Below are 16722 nucleotides of genomic sequence, written 5' to 3' on the forward strand. Positions count from 1 at the left end.
GATCACATTACAAGGCCATTTTCACTTTTATCTATAATTCTATAATAGAATTTGAAGTCGGACGTTTATGATTATGTAGATTACTTCTTATGACGTATGTGATGACATTTTTCTGAAATACTTCTCGTCAATTTTCTTAGTGTAATTTAGTCCATGGTGCTACACACTCCTGGATTTTGTTACATGGCAAATTTACTGACTCTATGGTGTTTCTAAGCAAATCGTTGACGAAAACCTCAAAATTAAACCGAATTCTATACCAAGGCGCCACAGCATTGAAATTTCTTTTTTTTGTAATGATAATTAAGCTACAGAACAAAGCGATACAAGCTTTATATAGGAGGTCGATGGTGTCCGTCCGTGAACAGGATAGGTAACTGCCAAACGCTTGAGCCGATTTGGTTCAAACTGCACAGTTGGCCTATACTATATATCATGTGTAATAAACTTATTAACAATGGGCCAAATCCAAGCAATACATGCATGTATTTCTCATGTTCAAAAACATGCACACAATAAATATGAAATTTTGTTTGCCTATTGTACACAATATACGAATTTGAGTTTTCATAAAATAATTGTTACGTAAATCAGTGATGTCATTTAAAACGCTAAGCCGTCTTGCGATGCAAATATAGCTAAGATAATGTTCTATAATGGGCATCATCAAAAGATATGCAAAAGTTTATTATTAAGTGACAAATTGTGGTAGGTCAAGGTAAAGACCATCTTTCGTCAATGGCAGAATAAGCAGCACATTCATTATAATGTTATGTGAGTAGCTAAATGTTGCTGATAAATAGAAGTATACATTTCAGGGTCGCGTGTCGCCTCCATTCTCCACTTATTAACGCACAGCGAGCTGAGATAACAACATTAACAAGCAGTGTTAGTAATAATTTAGTACACTATTCTTGAATTCAGAGGGAGCGTCGGCATTTGCTTTTCGCCATCTATGTTCAGGGATAGTCTCTCACTGCCACAAATTTATACAGCATGGAACCTCTATTATTTACTCTATGTCTGAGTCTAGCTAGGTTATAATATGAACCTTTTGTTAGAATTTTATTTAGGCGGGATGCAGAGGAAGTGGATCATATAGAGCTGAAAAAACTCTTCCATGCCTCTCTCTGACGCCTCTTAATACCCATTTTATTTAGCCTTTGGTTTACCTTATAGGCCTCTCAATCGGATATAGATTTACTCTTCTTTGTCTGATTGAACAGTTTTGCCCAACTGAGTTTTCTGCTTTTCGTGCGCCCTGCACCACCAGAGATGATTATGGGACGTTTTGGCAGTCCTCAGAAGACATGCCTGTTCAGATGGTTCCACAATTGAGTTGGTAGGACTTTGCCTTGTAAGTCGGCAGGACCTCAAAAGGGTGCTCTATTAAGTTTTTCTCCAAGGAGATGTTTGTAAAGGGGAATATCTGTTCCCTTGGAGTTGCAATACCACTTTTGGACCCTTGCATTTAACATTTAAATTAAATCATTCTATCTGAAGTGACTTTCTACTTCTCTATGTGGTCAGAGAGAGCCACCCACAATGGGACGTTGCTAACCACCTCCTTCAACCACTCTTAGGATCTCGCCCTAGTACCTCCAACTCCTGCGCGTGGTTTCTAGTGTAGAGTCTTTTAGAGCGAACAAATTGTGGTCAAGAACCCATTGCCGAGGCCAGTTTGGTATCTATAATCACTACTTTGAGTTGCCTTTCGGCTAGCGTGACCTTTCTCCTCTTTTGGTCAGCGCAGGAGATGGATGCACTTTTGCGGTTTGGTGTGTTTTTGAGGCTCGGCGATATGAAACAGGTTGAGGGATACCCTGGGACGCTCTCTATGGTTATTATTTTGTTCAGTCCTCTTGTCAGAAGAGTGTAAACTCGTCTCTAACGCCCAACACTGAGGGGGATTTAGATTGCTCTCTCGCGACTTTCCCTGAAATCGCGCAAAATAATAAACAAAAAACAGTTAAACAAACAATCCGCTTTTATTAAAAATTCGAAATGGTGTCGTCCGACATTGATGATCTCATCCGTTTCACAGTACAACTTGGGCGCGGGAACGAAAATGTGGATTACTCCGAAGATGTACAACGATGGTAACTGGCATACCATCGAAGCTAGCCGCGAGGGTTCCAAGGGTAGATTTATTGTCGACAAGGAGGATATGCCGGATAATACCGCGGATGTTGGTGGATCCGCCTTGGAGTCATCGGAGACGTTCTTCTTCGGCGGCTATCCGCAGGAACACCACGTGAAAGATGTCACCAATGTGGATTTCGACGGGTGTATCGATAATGTGGCAATAATGGGCAGTCCACTTGACTTAAGTCGACATATTAAGGCGTATGGCGTTGTACCTGGTTGTCCAGAGAAGGTATCCAATTTATTGTGTTATCCATTATAAAGGTGGTTTTCTAGTTCGCAAGGATGGTTTCATTTATAAGCGACCGACAAGGATATATTGCCAACAGTCACTTTTCGACAAGTGATGTTTTCCAAATGAATCTTCGATTCAGAACCAAATCAAAGGAGGGACTCATACTTTACGCAAGCGACAAGTTTAACAATGAAGGTATTTCGTTAGGTTTAGTAGGTGGTCGATTGGCGCTGATTAGCCAGAAAGTGCAGCTTGACAGTGGCGAAAGCAGTTACAATGATAACGAGTGGCACGTGGTCACCATTACACACAGTAGCCAAACCTTACGATTAGACGTCGACGATCATGATATCAAAATGTAAGTACATCCTTTTAGCGCCCACGTTAATACTTCAAACCGAAGGTTGGGGTCGCCACCAACACCCTTACGAATAATGTATGGAGACATATACTTTGGTGGGCTTCCGTCGAACTTAAATATCAATCCATCCATGTTTGCAACAACCAAGTTCTTTAGTGGATGCATTGTCGATGCCAGTCAAAATGGTGATATTATTAATTTCGCCAGCTTCACCGATAGAAAAGGTGAATTTTTGGGGAAATGTATACTGGATGAACTTATAGGAAGTGAAACCAATGTTCATACAGGTAACTCCTTGCTTTTGTCACATGAAAATTCATAGCACTATTGTTTTAGTACCGACATTGCCACCAATTCATGAAATTGAATTTGGTACCACAGAACCACCTGCAGTTAAAACAGAGGAGCCATACATCGCAGGTGAGTTTAGGCGTCAATATTACAATTCTTTGCCATTTTCGCTGTTACTTTTTCCCCCTTTTAGCTAGGCTATTACGATTGTCCTTTTTTGGATCATTTTAAGCAACTTTAAAAAATAAAAATGGTATCCCACTTCTCTCACTATTTAAATCTCGGCCGGTAGCAAAACCGGGACTTCCCTTTCTGTACTAAAGGTGCGTTTTCACGGGTCGATTTGAGTTGAACGATTTGGGTCGATTATTGCATCGAAATCAAATTGAATATGTAGCCACCTTTTGGCTTGGCAGGAGTGAGTCTTAGACCGAAGTAGAAAGACTGTCTACTTTTAGTCGGCGATTGTCGTCGATTCGATGTAGAACGATTGGAATTGAACTAGACCGGTATGAAAACGCGTCTTAAACAAACTCGGCTGCCGTACCTTTTTAAACGAATAAGAAACTCGTATTTTTGTCCCGTGCTTGTTTTTTAGATCTGAAGAGATCGTAGCAACCGCGATCGCTTTCAGCAATACGTTTCATGATATCGCTTATCATCAGACACTTTTTCGTTCGTGTTCACTATGAAGCGGTACATGTGTAAATTTTCCTTTGGTAAACTTTTTCCGTAGGTATTTATGGAGGGTCTGTATGGAAAATGGTGCCCGTCTTTTGATAGTTCTATACTGCATTCATTATAAGAAGGTAGTAGATGGCGCTGCGTTTGAAGATAAACACACACAGGAAAAATAAAAACGGTACCAAATTATTGTAAAGTAGAAATATTCAGCACTGCGAACAGAAATAAACCTTTGCCAATAACAGCTAATGACACTACGTCAGTGGCAACATAAACTACCGCCTTACCAAATTCACCAGTCGTTTTATGTTTCATTGTAATACTGACTCGTGTTTTAACCAATCACAGTGAAGGTCAAAGCTTCCCTATGCTTTCTACCGCAACCTTCTTAAAATGAATACAATATAGTGCTAGTCGTTTACTACAAAACCTCGTCGTACTAGCATACCTAATGTTCGAAAAGGTTTTCGCGCGCCAGCCTTTACGGTTTCACCCCAAAATTAAGAAATTATTATTGTGAAAGGAGCACCGTAAAAATTTAAGGTCTTCCTGAGCAATGGCTACTAGGAAGTGCGCATTTCACGTCAATAGTGGATAATAAAGAATCTCAACCTATACGCATCGTTCTCGCGTCCTCCATTTTAAAGTGAGAAACGTCTGTAAAAGCTGTTAAATCGCTTTAGGTTAAGAATACAACGCTTGCATCATCCCACCGCCCCTCTTGACATAGAGTCGATGTCTTTTTTGGGGAGTGTTCTCTCCTGTGGAAGCAAAGTCTACTTGTGAAAGGATTATATAAGTTACTGAATTTAGTTTTTCCTCCGGTCATTATCCCTCTGTTGCGCCTTCGGGATATGGCTCTTTGCGATCCTCCAGCTCCCTGTGGTGGGTCAGGCACTATTGGTGTCTTTGTCTCCCTCCTTTAGTTTCTTTGCCTTACAGCTACCCCTAGAGGGTGTGAAGCGTTGAGGAGTTGGTGCAGGCTTACGGTTTAAGCATTTTGTACAAATCTAGCTGATTTGATTTTCTCGGAAAAATCTGAGGAATTTAGAGGGTGAGCATGGTTCCAAAATTGCCTTGGTATTTTTATAATTAAATCTGCACCATAGGTACGTCGACATGAAGACTATTTAGACTTTTCCCGGCGCCCGGAAGCAGCTATGAGGAGTATGTAGGGTAAATGCTTTAATTTCCAGATCGATTACTGGGGGTGTTAATAGCACGCAATTCGCGCATTTTCTAACGAAGTTTGGTGCGCTATTGCGGTCTCTCTCTGTCAGTATACCTGAATCCTTAACTACCTACAATTTTTAATACATTTTGTTCGTTCTTTCTGAATTTGGTCTATTTGATGTGCGCATGCGCAGATTGCGCAATGTCCTTTTTTATAAATATATTTTGTTGAAATTTTAACCACAGATGTCTCTAGCAAAGGCAAGTATATTGCATATAGTAAAAATCAAATCTGCGCATGTGCAGACTGTTCAATGCTAACTTTCTTATTTATGGTGCTATTTTTTGAAATTTCAATTAAAGATGCTTCTAGTAAAGATAAACATATCGCATATTCTAAAAAATTTGCTGTGGCATGCGCATCTTTGCCCTTTTATGTCTAAGAATATGTGTACCAAATTAACAGCTAAAAACAGTTCAGGCGTTTAGCCGGAAATGAGAGTACAGACGAACCGACAGACCGACATCATCGAGATTTTGTTTGATTCGGATTTCTGGTGCTTCAAAACGTCAAAAAAAGTGAGGCGTCATTTTTTACCTCAATGCAAGGGAGGTCGCTTACTGACGTGCGGGTGGTAAAAAAAACAGATACATGTGCCAACTTCATAGACACTTCTTTGCAATTTTAACCATAGATGCTTCTAGTAAATAAAAACATGGCGCACATAGCTGTGATCTTTTGGGAAGTACTGATCAATGCATGGAAAATGCGCTAAAGTTACTCGCCTCTTCTCGTCTGTAATTGTTGTATTTTAGTTGTTACCGATGAAGGCTGTACTGTTTTGCAGAAAGCTCTTCCGAATATAAAAACCGCAATTCTCTAATTTCAACACTTAACTGTGCGGCCACAATGGAGCGCCGATCATAGCAGCGCATCATAGCCCCGCTCACAAAGAAAAATAAACGTGCCAAATAGTGGAATCACATCAGAGCAACTAAGGTCGCGCGTAGGTAGGAGCGAGGGTGGGAGCTGACGTCTCGTGCATAAAATTATTAAGCTTATTTTTTTTTACTTTCAAATTGTTTTAAATTTAATCAAATGTTTCTATTTTCATCCTCATCAAGGTAATTATGAAGAATCGCATACGATTTTCAGTAGGGGAATTTTTTGCCACTCGGCCGTATTTGGAAACTGGATTTTTAATGCGGCTCATATTCAATAGCGCTCCGTTGTGGCCGTACTCTAATAAGGCGAAAACCTTAATATTTCATTAGTTTTATCATAGAGTGTGCCTACCTTTTGAAAATTTGGAAGAGCGAGAGTTTTGTACCTTTGGCCTCTGTTAGAATTAGATGTACTTTCAGAAATAAAAGTGCAAGCCAATCAGGTGGACACCCTCTAGTGCGTTATGCTGCACACGTCAATCAAGGTTGCCTTGTGCTGATCGCCAGGGTTACTAGTAACGGGCGCTCAAAAATGAGTTGCTGCCGAGTCGCCTTTGGAAGTTCAAGTCAAGTACTATTTCCCATGTAAACAAAAGTTCCAAAGGTGACTCGACAGCAACTCATTTTTGATCGCATAGTATGTAAGGTATACCAGCCGTTGGAGGTGGCAACCGCTTCATTTTCTACTCGCGCACGCCTGGCTCAGTCTTATGTTTTCGTTCCCCAAAACGGTCGCTTTAATGTAATCATTCTTGATCCACTAATGTCAGGTTTCTCAATTTGGTAACGAAGGCTGCTCCGACAGGTCTTATCTCCATGGTACTCAGAGTGATGGAAAAATAACTGGGTGGTGGCCTTGGGTTCGTGGTTACGATGAATTTGATTGTCAGCATTTATTTTTAACTTGACACTCTCTGACACGATCTAGTGGCACCCTTTTACACCTATTACGATTGTGACTTGCAGGTATTCCACAAAGAGGAGATGGAGGTAGAGAAAGTAAACCACTAATACCTGAAAAAAAACCTGAAGTGGCAACCGAGAGGGTAGAGTTTCACACTGTCCGCGCACCGGACCCGCCTACAACCACACTTCTCTCAGTATTTGGAGAAGTTCCTGAAATTGAATCGGAAGAATTCCCGGAAGTAGTACCACCTGTGCATGTAGCGCCTGTTACCGTACCACCTACAGAACCACCGGTACCCAAACCGTCGTGCGTTTTGCCAATGGTGCCAGCAATCGATGTTACTTCACCGACTCGAGCATTCAAATACTGTAAGGGTTTTTATTAGTCCACTAGAAATTAATTAATTTGGATCTTGTTCACAGCACGAGACAAGCAGAGTCGAACCGAGTACAATACAACAAGAGGAAGAATGCGAAAGCACTATGACTTTACGTTCGAATTCAAAACAACAGCCCTTGATGGTATTATTTTCTATGTAACAAACCCAACAGTTATCCAACACGTGGCATTGTACTTAAAAGAAGGACGTGTAAGATGATTCAACCTCTGCCTTTTAAAAGTAGTTGGTTTACTTGTACTTTGTAGGTGGTGTATTCGTTTAACGGCGGTACAGGTGCTGCCGTTTTACGCTCTGATGGTACCTACAACGATGGCGAATGGCATCACGTTAACATCAGCCGTATCGGTCCCGAAGGTAAATTAATCATCGACGACCAAGTGGTTATCGAAGGGCGCACTCCGAAAAATATCAGCACCATACAGCTCTACCCACCTTACTACGTTGGCGGCGTCCCGCAGAGTAAATTCGCCAACGTTTACGCCAACATAAATTCGACGGCGTACTTCGACGGTTGCATCAGCAACTTCTACATGAACTCGTTCGTCATGGACGATCCGACGAATATCGAGGTGATGAGGTGCTTGCGGGACGTCGAACCGGGCGTCTTCTTCGGAATTCAAGGCGGTTACATGAAACTCGAGGAGAAGTTCAAGGTCGGCTTGGAGATCGACATTAAAATGGAAATAAAGCCGAGAAATATCTCGGGCTTGCTTATATCGGTTCACGGCAAGCGAGATTATTTGGTTTTGGAAATGGTGGATGGTGTCATTAAGTTGACGGTTGAAAATGGAAAGGGACCTATATACACCTCCTTCAAACCTGACAAGCCTCATTATTTCTGTGATGGACAGTGGCACAGCATTCAAGGTGCGTATATTAAAGCCTCTTAGGTGAGTTTACTTTGCCATTATTGGCATATGATTAGTAATGAACTTGATGGTTACAAAAATGTATGTGCACATACGGTCAACAAGATGGAATTTACTCTGTTGGTATGTAATTTGCGCTACTGCTTACCTCAAATTGAAGTACCTACGAGTATATGTCAAAATTTTGGACAAAAGTAGCATAAAAAATTCCATTTTGTGTTTTTACCTAAGCAATATACTGCAACAGGTGTAAAATTTTCTGCACAAAGGCGTAATAATTTATTGCTAAGCGACCTAGAGAAAGTTTAATGGTGTAGGGCCGCCCCTGACATTTTGGTACCTTCGAGCACGGATCGGTTCGTGGATTCATTGTACCCATTGGTTGTAAACTGTGATTGTTTTTCTTCAAGAATGGAAGATGCACGAGGAGTCGTCGTGCAAGTTCGCGCTATAGAACAAAAGTTGCCTGGGACTGTATGTCCCCTACAATTTCCGTCGTCTTTGTTGTGAGACGCATCAGTTTTAAGATGGGGAGTAGTCTAGCGAATATTCCAGAAATCCCGATAGACATCAAGGCGCCATGAAAGATTAGTCATCAGCAATAAAGAACGAAGGCGGACGAGACTCAATCTTTCTCAGGAATATGCGTCCTTGAGCAGTCGAGAACATTCTAGATAGACATATCCAGTAATATTTATAGGTCGAAATTCTTATTAACAGCTTTTAAATCTTGCAGTTCAGTATATTTATTTACATAACTTGGCTGTGAGCATTTTTCAATTAATTGCACAATTGCGTTTCAATGGTGTTTCATTATTCACATTGGACATTGATTGGCATTTGGGAGAGGAAACACATAGAAAAATCTTTTTATTTATTTATTTTTATTTATTTGTTTAACCAAGACATCATACAGAATAAAAATTCCAATTATATACATGGCACTGGGGTTCTGAACAAACATTAGGACTTAAGATCTAATTTGATTTATTATTGCACTTAGAAGATCGTGAAAAAAGTCGATATCATTCACTGAGGATAACTTATTTAAAATGATCAAGATCTGAATAAGTGGGGAAGTTGAAATAGTATTCTTTTTCCTTAGCTTAACAAATGGTACCTTGAGCTTAATTTCTTGAAGTAATAATAATAATAAATGTCTTTATTGATTAGCAGTTCTACATTTGCAATAAGTACTGCATATATCAATTAGGTGAAAGTTCAGATTTTTTAGGTAAAACCATTGAATAAAAACACTATAAGAAGCCTAACGCTTATGGGAGAAAGCGCGACAAATCCCCTTGCACCCGCATTGGTTGTGATCACCGAACTCTCTTTGCGGTAAATAGGAGGAAAGCAAATTCTCATTCTTCTCAGTTCAAGAATCGACACTATTGACAGTGTTTCCATTATATTCTCAGTTCAATCTCTGTCGCGCTTTATTTCCACGGGGTTAGGCTTCTTATAGTGTTTTTATTCAATGGTAAAACCTAATCTGATATTCTACTTTAACCTTAATAACTTTATGAAAGCATCCAGTTAGGTACAGACAGAAAGAACAACTAAGAACCAAAAAAAAGATGAACGATTGAAAAGAGAAAAAAAAAGAAAAAGAAAGGGAACAAGCTAAATTATTGCACGTTTTGTATAGTAAACAAGTATTGTTTATATTTGCACTTAAACATTTTTTGGTTTAACGTCACAATATCGGCAGGAAGTCCATTAAGTATTTTTACAGCCTGATATTTGAAAGATCGCTGAAACAGAACGGTTCTATGCATTGGTATACTAAATATGTATTTACTTTTCTGCCTCACATTTATGTTGTGAACGTCTGTCCGATATGTTAACTTTTTGTGAAGGTATGGCGGAGTTTGCCTGTCCACAATTTTTTTGAAGGTGCATGCAGAGTGTAGACGTCGTCTATTGTCCATGTTTAACCACTTCGCCTTCCGTAAAGTATGTGATATCCTTTTTCGCTTTGTAATTCCATAAGCTAATCTGAGACAAGCGTTTTGAATAGTTTGTATGCGTTTAGCTGTTATGGTGTCAAGACAAAGGACCGTAGACGAAATCACAATAATCAAATTGGCTTAAAACTAAGGAGTTGCATATTTGTAACTTTAATTTATGACTAAGGACATGTCTAAAGGAGTATAACATCTTTAAACATGAGTACGATCTACCAATTAAAGTATTTACGTGATACTTGAACCTCAGGCTAGTGTCGAGGACAACTCCTAGGTTCCATCCACTTGAACAAAAGTATCGGTGGATATGTTTTGATTTCCAAAAAATAAAACAACAGATTTGTTAGGATTAATCATGAGCTCATGTTGTTTTGAGAGTAACACTAAATTTTCCAGAGATAAATTTATTTCACTAATTGCCTCATCGTGATTTGAAGGATCGAATATATGATAAACCTGTGTGTCATCAGCATACATATGACCCTTCGAACTCCCCAAACACGTAAGAAAATTTGATGTGTATATAGTATACAACAGAGGTCCCAGAATGGATCCCTGTGGCACTCCTTTTTTAACATCTAACCAATAATAACAATAACACTCTTTGCTTTCTGCCACCCAGATAGTTCCGCATTAACTCCGTCGCCGCTGGACCTAGTCCTAAGTAACTAAATATGGCTACCAGTATATTGTGGTTAATCATGTCAAAAGCCTTTGAATAGTCTAAAAGTACGAGATAACAGCACAATTTTTTATCCAATGCGGATATTATGTCATCGGTAACTTCTAAAAGAACTGTTCCGCAACTATGGTTAGATCTAAAACCAGATTGACGATCCGGCAACAGGTCAAATATCTCTAAGTGTTCTGGTAATTGTTTATCAATGATCCTTTCAAATACTTTTGACAGAGTTAGCAAGATGGATATCGGTCTAAGATCATGATATCGTTCTGCGGTGGGATTTTTAGCAATAGGAACGACCTGTGCGTATTTCCAAACTGTAGGAAAAGTATTCGTTTCAAAAGAGAAATTTATTATATGTACAATGTACGGTAAAATTGTCGGTATACAATGCAGCAATAAAGTAACATTGATATTATCAACCCCAGCTGCTTTAGTTTTTATTGAGAGTAGTATATAGTGAACTTCTTTTTCACTGGTATGTTTAAATTGAAAGAGTTGTGGGAAATCAACTTTCCTATTACTACTATAGAAATTAATAAGTGTTTCTTTATTAGTATCAGCATTGTAATTTGGAACAGCAGTAACGTTGAGAAAATAATTGTTAATTTCATTTACATTATTGATATAACATGGTATGTTAGGTTTACTTCTGTTATATATATTTAAACGTCCTAACTCTTTCCATATTGCGCCAGTTCCACCTGATTCAATCGTATGTTTTAAATATGATCTTTTTTCATTTTGAATGGCTGAATTTATATAGTTTCTTAATACTTTGTAGTATTCCCAATGGTTTGGCAAACGTGTCTCTTTAAATCGCTTCAGAGCTTTGTTTCTCAAATCTATCATACACTTAATATTATAGGTGATCCACTGCTTATTCAATCTTGTAAACCTAGCAGTTTTAATTGGTGCGTGTTTTTCAAAAAGTGTTAAGATTAATTCATTTAAATACAAGACTTTATCATCGACTGTAGGTAAATAAATGATATCCATCCACGGTAAATTTACTAAATCAGTAGTAAAATCAGCAGCAGAAAACGAATTGAAGTCCCTATAGGTTTTAATCTTATGTTCCAGGTTAGAATTGGATTTTAGACTTAAGAAGTGGTCGGCTATTGCAATACTAGACACACCAGAGGTTTTAACCATGCTTAGGTTGCTGACGAGAATTAAATCAATTAATGTACAACTAATATTAGTAATTCTAGTTGGCTGTTTTACTATTTGTTTCAACCCTACACAATCTAGCATACTAAGAAAGTTTGCACCATACGAATTTAGATCCAAGAGATTTATATTGAAATCGCCTACACAGACTAACTCTTCACAAGCCGGGATAATAGTAGAAAGAAGTTTATCAAAATCTAATACAAACTCGTTTATAGACCGATTAGGTGGTCTGTATATTACTCCTATGGCTATTCGTTTGCTATTAAGTAAGCAACTTACTCATAAGTGCTCAAAACTATCATACTTCCTCAGATTCCTGTAGCATTTAACATTATAACAATTCCTGTAAAACAGGCAAACTCCGCCACCACGTCCATCTCTATCGGTTCTTTTAATATTGTAGTTACCTATACATAGAGCATTATTACGCACTGCCGAACTTAACCAAGTCTCCGTTACTGCAAAAAAATCATAATTACTATCTGCGAGAATGTCATTAAATTTTTCAAAATTTGCCAATATTGAACGCACATTAAGTTGAGCTATATTAACTCCTTTATCTTTTATCACTGTTAGCAAAATTAATTATTAGGTATGTATGTATATCAAGTCTGTATCTAATTTGGTTCCTTCCAATTTATTGAACAATATCACAAGCAAGACAAGTATTAAATTAAAAAAAAAAACAAAATGAATACAAGCAATAGGAAAAATGGACATATTTAGATCTGCACCGATCTTGAAAAAAAAGAAATGAAAAGTTACATTTGAACGTGCATACTTACTTTTACTAAAAAAAAAAAACAGAAACATATTGAAGTACTGTGTATTAGAGAAACAAAAAGAAGTGGTAATTCGGAAGAGTTTAACAAATTGTGTAAAAAGACAAAAGAAAATGAATTTGGCGCATTTATTTTTCAGCGGTCAAATCGAAAAATGTGGTGACTCTTTCCGTCGACAGCACGTTCACGGAGCCGGGCGTTGGCGATTTTCGGTCGCAATCGACCGACACTGGCGGCGCCCTATTCCTGGGCGGACATCGACTGATAAATCGCACGCGCGGATTATCGACGAGATCATCGTTCATCGGATGCATCAAGGACATCCAAATCAATAACAATCCGATTTATTTGGAACAACGAATGGCAGAGGGTCACGTTACAGTTGGATCATGTCCGACCATTTAATTTTAATAAAAACCTTTCATTTGCATTATTTGCGTTTTATATTTACTCTCTTTTTATATGTCACTTATTATAATTATGACGTCTCGCTTAAGTAATTGCATTTAATAATATATGAGATAGCCGAATGTGTCATTTTGCTTCTTGAACAGTCTTTTACAAACTATCACCGACGCAATGGATACCAGAATTATAAAACGTTTAACAGTCGGGGTTTTTGATGGATATGATTTTGACTGTAAACTTGTGAATGGTGCGTACACCGGCTATACCATTGAAATTATGAAATTAGTGCAAGAATTCAACATAAGGTATTATAGGTATTGGTTGTGCGATTAGACCATCATTTTTTACTTGCAGCATTCATTACCGCAAAATTAATTATCTACAGAATGTCACAGAACCGCTATTAACAAATGAGATAGATATATTTGGCTGTCATCCTGACTACAAGTTTACTTCACGTTTGGGAATAGCTCCACTTACTCGCACTCTACAAAGCAAGTAATTACCTTATACAGCTTGTACAATCATTGCCACAGTACCAACACCATAAAACCGATCAGTTCTTGTAAGTTGGTATGACAATGATTTACAGTCTTTTCTTCGGTCAACTCTACAATTGACGCATTTCAGCTATGTTTTAATATACGACCCGAACAAGCTTAATTTCACCAAAGACATATTCATCTTAACTTTCGCCGGGACATTATGGATTTGCTTTCTGATAGCTCTTATAATCCTCGCATTTTGCTTGCATCTGTCGATGAAACAGTACTCTCGCTTAGATTTGAAATACGAACCATGGTCGTGGGTGGACATCACCCTGTGGGGTAACGCGGCAGCATGCCAACAAGGTTAGTGTGGAATTGTCGTATTTCTTTACTTTCAAGGTTTCAGGTTTGAGTCATACTCCTCGCGGTTTCGCAAGTCGTGCAATATTCTTTCTGGGATATTTAATATCCTATTTACTATATACCGGTTTCGCGGCCGGAATCACCTCCTTGCTACTGCAGCAAGGTATGGGCAAGCGCATAACTGCAAACGACATTCAAAAGATGGACATACGAATTGTGACCCTAAAAGGCTTGGACTATTACAGGGCTGAATCCAAAGTAAGTATAGCCGATTGTTCTGTCTAAACCATTCACAGTGCATTACAGAGTGACATCTTAGAAGTCGGTAGTGTTGGTGATATATTTTCACATATTAATCGCCAGAACATAGTTGGAATCATTCCCCAGCTCCTAGTGGAGCAGTACTACGCCCAGCGTCTAAATAATAACTTGTCCCAAACGTACGCATCAACTAAATTATCCGAGGTTCGATTCGCAAGGAGTTTTTTAATGCGAAAAGGTGCAGTGTACAGAACCATAAACCGAATGTGAGGCGAGTAGGGAATAGCTCGCATAGTTGTGTATTAATGCCCTTTTAGATTGCTAAAGTTGAAGCAGACTGGCTTATTGGCAAAGATCTTGAAGGAAAATCTACTAACTTCGCCAATTGCAACAAACCTATCGCGATATTCTAGTGCGGGGATTGAACACGTTGGATCTGCGATAATGATTTTGGTTGTTGGTAGTATGATTTCAATGATTTTTCTTGTGTTTGAACTGATATTTGCCCTTTATAGTGGTAGATTATAGTAGACCATCCTAAAAAATGTTTAATAACTCATTTAGATTAATTAGCACTTCAATTCTTTTCTGTCTTCTTTTAACAATCTTTAACTGTCGTCCGTGCATGGTTAAGTTCTGGAGCGTTTCTTTAGTCTTAATGTCACTGTATAAGTACCTACTTTATGTAAGAGATTTCGGCATGTTATTTTTCACAAATGGGAAAGAAGTGGGGTCGCTTTGAATTCTATTTGAGCTGGCCATTCTTTGGCTTATCAAATGTTACAGTATAAAATTAACGTCGGATTTATTAAAATCCACAAGTTACTTCCTCGGGTTGTTAATTTTTGTATAATGTAGATATTGTAGATATGATGTAAAATGTGTGTTTAGTGTTTTTCACAGTTATCTCTCTTACCTCAGATTTCTCTCTATACTTACCCTCTGCGAACAGTGATTCGGAATTTTCTTTGTTTCTGTTCTTTTTCAAGGGGTGGCATTTCCATGCATTTGAATGTGTTTTTTACACTTTTGATAAATTATTCAATAAACTTTCTTTTCAAATTCAACAATTAGTGTGTTATTGGTATTCCGCGCACCTTTCCGGTAATAAACTTAAATGGATATGTGAGTGAAACCTGGTCTTTAACAGTGTAGGGAATCCAGGGGATTTTCATAACGAAGCATGGGGAGAAAATTAACGGGGCTTAACGGGATGGTGTCGACATGGCATCGCGCGTTCTTGGGTTTATATATTTTGTTTTTTCTGAGCTTCTCTTTTGCATTTTGTTTGTAGTTAATTTATTTCGTGTTTGTGGTTGGTTCATTATGCCAGGTTTTTGGCCCATAAAAGGTTTTACTGGTATCGCCTTGTTGTGTGTTTATAATATATTTTATTTGTTCTTGTCTTGTCTTCTCTTACGCAAAATTCTGCATGTTATTCAATTCCCTTCCCGATTATATCTCACGTCCTCACATAAAACTAGATTACACATAACGTAGGAATTCATTCGTGTCATCCATATCGAACCGACACTACCGAGATTCAAAAGGGCCAAAAAACGTCCGTCGAACATTACAGCACCATTGGAAATAAACGTTGGCAGAGAAGAAAAGTTTACAATTTTAAGGTAAGCTCTGGCGAGACTCAGTTATTCTTAATCCAGTAGTGGCCTAACTGAACATGAAAAGTGGCGAGCCGCGTATAGGGACACATTATCAGCACTTCCTCTGCAGTTTAGCTAATTTTAGTGTATTATTGATGGTATGGGTAGGTCTCTTCGAATTCATGAAAGATGGCTGATGGGAACCAATTGGGCAATTAGAAGAGATTAGATATCTCTTAAGATGGTGTTTATAAGTACCTACCTTTAGACTTTGATACATCAGGATGTAAGCAACATGATGATGATGTGGGTATGATTGGTTAACCTGCTAGCTTTATGTAATGAGGTAAAAAATCTGACGAGCATTGCAAAAACGCCTAGTGAACAGCGACAGTTGCTTTTATTTGAAAAGACCTCAATTAAGGTAAGGGCGAGTGACTAAAGTCATTGAATAATATTCAATGCTAAAGATAAGAAAATCGTTTACTCTTATCTGTTACCTACCGCGCTTTCACCTAACAATTTTTCGCGCAGTAGTTGTTGAAAGTTCAAAAGGTGCGGTATATTTAGCGTGTCGTTCCAATGATTAATTCCCTTGAAGAGACCGATCTACTTAATAAGGTTTAACAAATTGGTTTTATTTTTGGTTAATTGGGATGCATGTAAATTCACTAAACCCCACAAATTACTTCTATTGCTAATCGATAAACGAAAATTCTGATAAAATACAAAAAAGTTACTACATCCCCTATTTTAATTCAATTTATGAATCCTCATTCCGAGTCCTAACTACCCTGATTTTTACCACCCGCACGTTAATAAGGTAAAAAATGGCCCACCCACTTTTTTTTTACGGAAATACACGTTTTGAAGCACTAGGAATACGAATCAAAGTCTGTCTGTCGGCCCGACTGTAGGTATTCTCACTTCCGGCTAAACGGCGACGAACCGATTAGGAACCAAATTTGGTACACATAT

General features: G+C 38.4%; 2 protein-coding genes across 2 annotated transcripts in view; both read left to right on the forward strand.

Moving 5' to 3' along the window:
* The window catches only part of LOC116182274 (laminin subunit alpha-like), a 45455-nt gene extending 32305 nt beyond the window's left edge, over positions 1–13150 (forward strand). Inside the window, exons 20-27 of the mRNA XM_031502793.1 lie at positions 2045–2377; positions 2422–2738; positions 2784–3028; positions 3078–3161; positions 6801–7109; positions 7164–7330; positions 7387–8008; positions 12760–13150. Coding sequence (XP_031358653.1) covers positions 2045–2377; positions 2422–2738; positions 2784–3028; positions 3078–3161; positions 6801–7109; positions 7164–7330; positions 7387–8008; positions 12760–13025 — 2343 coding nt within the window. The 3' untranslated portion in view covers positions 13026–13150. The remainder of the gene's footprint in view (positions 1–2044; positions 2378–2421; positions 2739–2783; positions 3029–3077; positions 3162–6800; positions 7110–7163; positions 7331–7386; positions 8009–12759) is intronic.
* A 38-nt stretch (positions 13151–13188) lies between these two features.
* Positions 13189–15940, forward strand: LOC116182278. The gene is made up of 6 exons (XM_031502799.1): positions 13189–13333; positions 13383–13526; positions 13659–13879; positions 13923–14137; positions 14186–14406; positions 14458–15940. Exons 1-6 carry the CDS (start codon positions 13200–13202, stop codon positions 14666–14668), a joined length of 1146 nt encoding a protein of 381 aa, XP_031358659.1. The 5' UTR covers positions 13189–13199; the 3' UTR covers positions 14669–15940.
* The last annotated feature ends 782 nt before the right edge of the window (positions 15941–16722 follow it).

The sequence above is a fragment of the Photinus pyralis genome, unplaced genomic scaffold (genome assembly GCF_008802855.1).
Source record: "Photinus pyralis isolate 1611_PpyrPB1 unplaced genomic scaffold, Ppyr1.3 Ppyr1.4_unclustered_Scaffold450, whole genome shotgun sequence".
In the NCBI taxonomy this organism is placed as follows: domain Eukaryota; kingdom Metazoa; phylum Arthropoda; class Insecta; order Coleoptera; family Lampyridae; genus Photinus; species Photinus pyralis.